The following is a 2,611-nucleotide window of genomic DNA, read 5'->3' as shown; positions in this document are numbered from 1 at the left end:
AATGCTAAGATTAATATAGCGTGGTTTGATTAACCATATATTCTATTTTGTGTGCTGATTTCTTTTATATAAAGGTAGCAAACTTACAAGCCCGTTTTTCACAAAAAAATGGACTTTTATGACTTCCTCCACTATTCTTATTCCAGGTGCCTTTGGACGTGCACACCCACACTTTTCATTTACTATTACGAGTACCGTTACATGCACTTACATAGATTATGTGGTTGTTACTCCCGAACACCTAGAACAGACTTGGCGGTCTCGAGACGATTCTTTCTATCTTGAAGACCATTTGTTCCTCCGTTAATGACCTTTGTCGCTCCGACGATGTCATCCTTTCTGGCGAAATTGTTGAGGTTGTTCTCATTCCAGAACCACGCGGCCGCCTTTGTGCTGAGCGCCGGGTCAGTGGCGACCTTGTCAGGTGTAGCAAGGACCTCTGGCCCGGCCTCCTTGGCAAAGGCACTGTAGTTGTTCTTCCCGGTAAGTTGGATCAAACCTCGACCCCGGTACTTGGACCCGTCTCCAGAAGCCTCGTCGCCGTTGCCCATTCGGTTGGCGTAGACACGGTTACCAATTTTTTCCGGTTTCCTGTGGTAGTCCTCGACCTTGACTCCATCCTTGAAGTGACGGGGAAACACCTGTTTGAGTCTGTCACCACTGTAGTTCAGGTTTTCCCTGGGGCGCATCAGTCCTTGGCTCTCATGCCCCATATGCGCCAGGAAATGGGCTTGCTCCAGCGGAGACTTGATGTCATAGTCACACATGGCTCTGTTGATGTGGGGGAGGTTCTTCTCAATGACGTCCGCTTTGGTCCCCTTCATGATGGCGCCGAGCTGTTGAGAAGTAAGGTTGTTGCATTGCCGACTCATGGTTTTTGTGGTTCTTCCTAAAGTTCACAGTCGAGTTAATTTCAAGGTGGTTCCTCGGAGTCTGAAACCAGAGACAAAAGGAGTCAGCTGACACATGACCTATTACTCACGGTAAAACCTTTGGCCGCCCTCAACAGGCTACTCCTTTATACTCCACATCCGCACCACTGCATGGCGCCTTTCTCTCAACCATGCCATATACGTTGCAGAAAGCCGTGAAAGCCCAAACGACATCCTCACCCTGTGTCAAAAACTCTTACTACTGATACTTGATCAGTGCACATATTTCCACTCTTAAATACCCACTTGGCTCTTCTGCAGTTTCTCTCTCCAAAAGGTCTCCTGTCGGCATTCTCCTTCTTTGTAATCCTTTATAATCTAATTCTCTGGGATAACTCACTCTTATGCACCGTACCTACTCCACTTCAGAGACTGATCCCTCTAAAAATACTAAATTCATATTTGTCCCGTTTCCCATTCTTAAAAAAAAAAAAAAAAAAAAAAAAAAAAAAAAAAAAAAAAATATATATAATCCATGAAGTCGGAAGCGATATTCCCACCTGCTCATGAGCTCGACACGGTATCCACTAGGCTACCGCGCGGCACCCTTTCTGTGGACGCTGTCTAATCTACTGGTACGTTTTACTCCCGTAGACACACATTAAGGAAAAAAAATATATATATATATGTATCAAATATAAATTATATAAACCTTGTGTTGATACTGTAGTATCACCAGTGTTAACCGTCTTCGTCTGCAACTATTGTTATTATGGGGCATGTGATACACTACAATTATAACTACAACTTCCTAAAGAGCTTTCCTCCGGGGGCACCTGTTGCGCCGATCAAAATCGCATGTTGCCAACCAGAACAAAATTAGCAGAGCGCCATAATGCCCACACTGTGGCGCCCTGCCCCTAGCGTGGGGGTTCCACAGAGGTGAATGAAATAGTCTGGCGCCAGAACGAATAGTCTGGTGCCAGCAAGAATAGTCTGGTGCCAACTGGAATAAAGGAAATAAAATGTGCCACCCGGTAGGGAAGGGTCGTCTTACCTCTGCTCGAAGCTGTGCCTGACACTGATGGATGAGTTCGATGCTCTGTGGTGCCTGAAGGCCTGCACCCTGCTTAAGTACGCTTCCTTATCGGTCTTTCGTGTACGTTTTATGTACGTTATGATACGGCCTGGGACGGGCTTCCCGACCTCAGTGACGTTCTTTGACGCTGCGTACTCGGAAGTCACGCAGACAAGAGTGACTCATGGTGAGGACAGTTTTCTCTGTACGAAAGCGATATGCTCTGATGGTACGAAAAGAAGTATGAGCAAATGATGAAAATGCTGCACTGAGCTAAGTTTATCGCTTCGAGCAACCGCAGCGCCAGTCTCGGTTCAATATACAAAGATCAGCCTACGAACGTGTTGGCACGTATTCCTTTCGTATGACGAGGGCTTTCCTACTGATGACGTCATATCACGCTTGTTTTGATGACATTTTTCTCACGACACTAAACAATGGCAGTCCAGAAATCATTTGTCAGAGTGCTTAAGATTTGTAAAAGCATATTATGTCTCAACTACGGGGACAATTATTTCATTAATTTGCCCGTAAAATGGATGGTGAAAAAGTCACAATTGTTTGCAAAACTGGTGATATTGATAGTCACAATAGTAGTAGCACTAATGGTAGTGTTAAAAGTAGTGTTGATATTGGTAGTAGTAGGGATAGTCATCGACGT

The 2,611-nt window shown here is 45.1% G+C and overlaps 1 protein-coding gene across 1 annotated transcript in view; it reads right to left on the bottom strand.

The window, feature by feature from the left end:
• Positions 1-2,067, bottom strand: part of LOC143024972 (glycosyl hydrolase family 19 domain-containing protein HI_1415-like) — a 2,127-nt gene extending 60 nt beyond the window's left edge. The window contains exons 1-2 of the mRNA XM_076184507.1: positions 1,930-2,067; positions 1-933 (exon numbers count right to left, since the gene is read on the bottom strand). The exon at positions 1-933 is cut by the window's left edge and continues 60 nt beyond it. Coding sequence (XP_076040622.1) covers positions 228-872 — 645 coding nt within the window. The 5' untranslated portion in view covers positions 873-933; positions 1,930-2,067 and the 3' untranslated portion in view covers positions 1-227. The remainder of the gene's footprint in view (positions 934-1,929) is intronic.
• Positions 2,068-2,611: the final 544 nt, after the last annotated feature.

The sequence above is a fragment of the Oratosquilla oratoria genome, chromosome 4, assembly GCF_046742065.1.
Source record: "Oratosquilla oratoria isolate Oo_2021 chromosome 4, ASM4674206v1, whole genome shotgun sequence".
In the NCBI taxonomy this organism is placed as follows: domain Eukaryota; kingdom Metazoa; phylum Arthropoda; class Malacostraca; order Stomatopoda; family Squillidae; genus Oratosquilla; species Oratosquilla oratoria.
The sequence above is the reverse complement of the archived record's forward strand: the minus strand, read 5'-3'. Positions and strand labels throughout refer to the sequence as shown.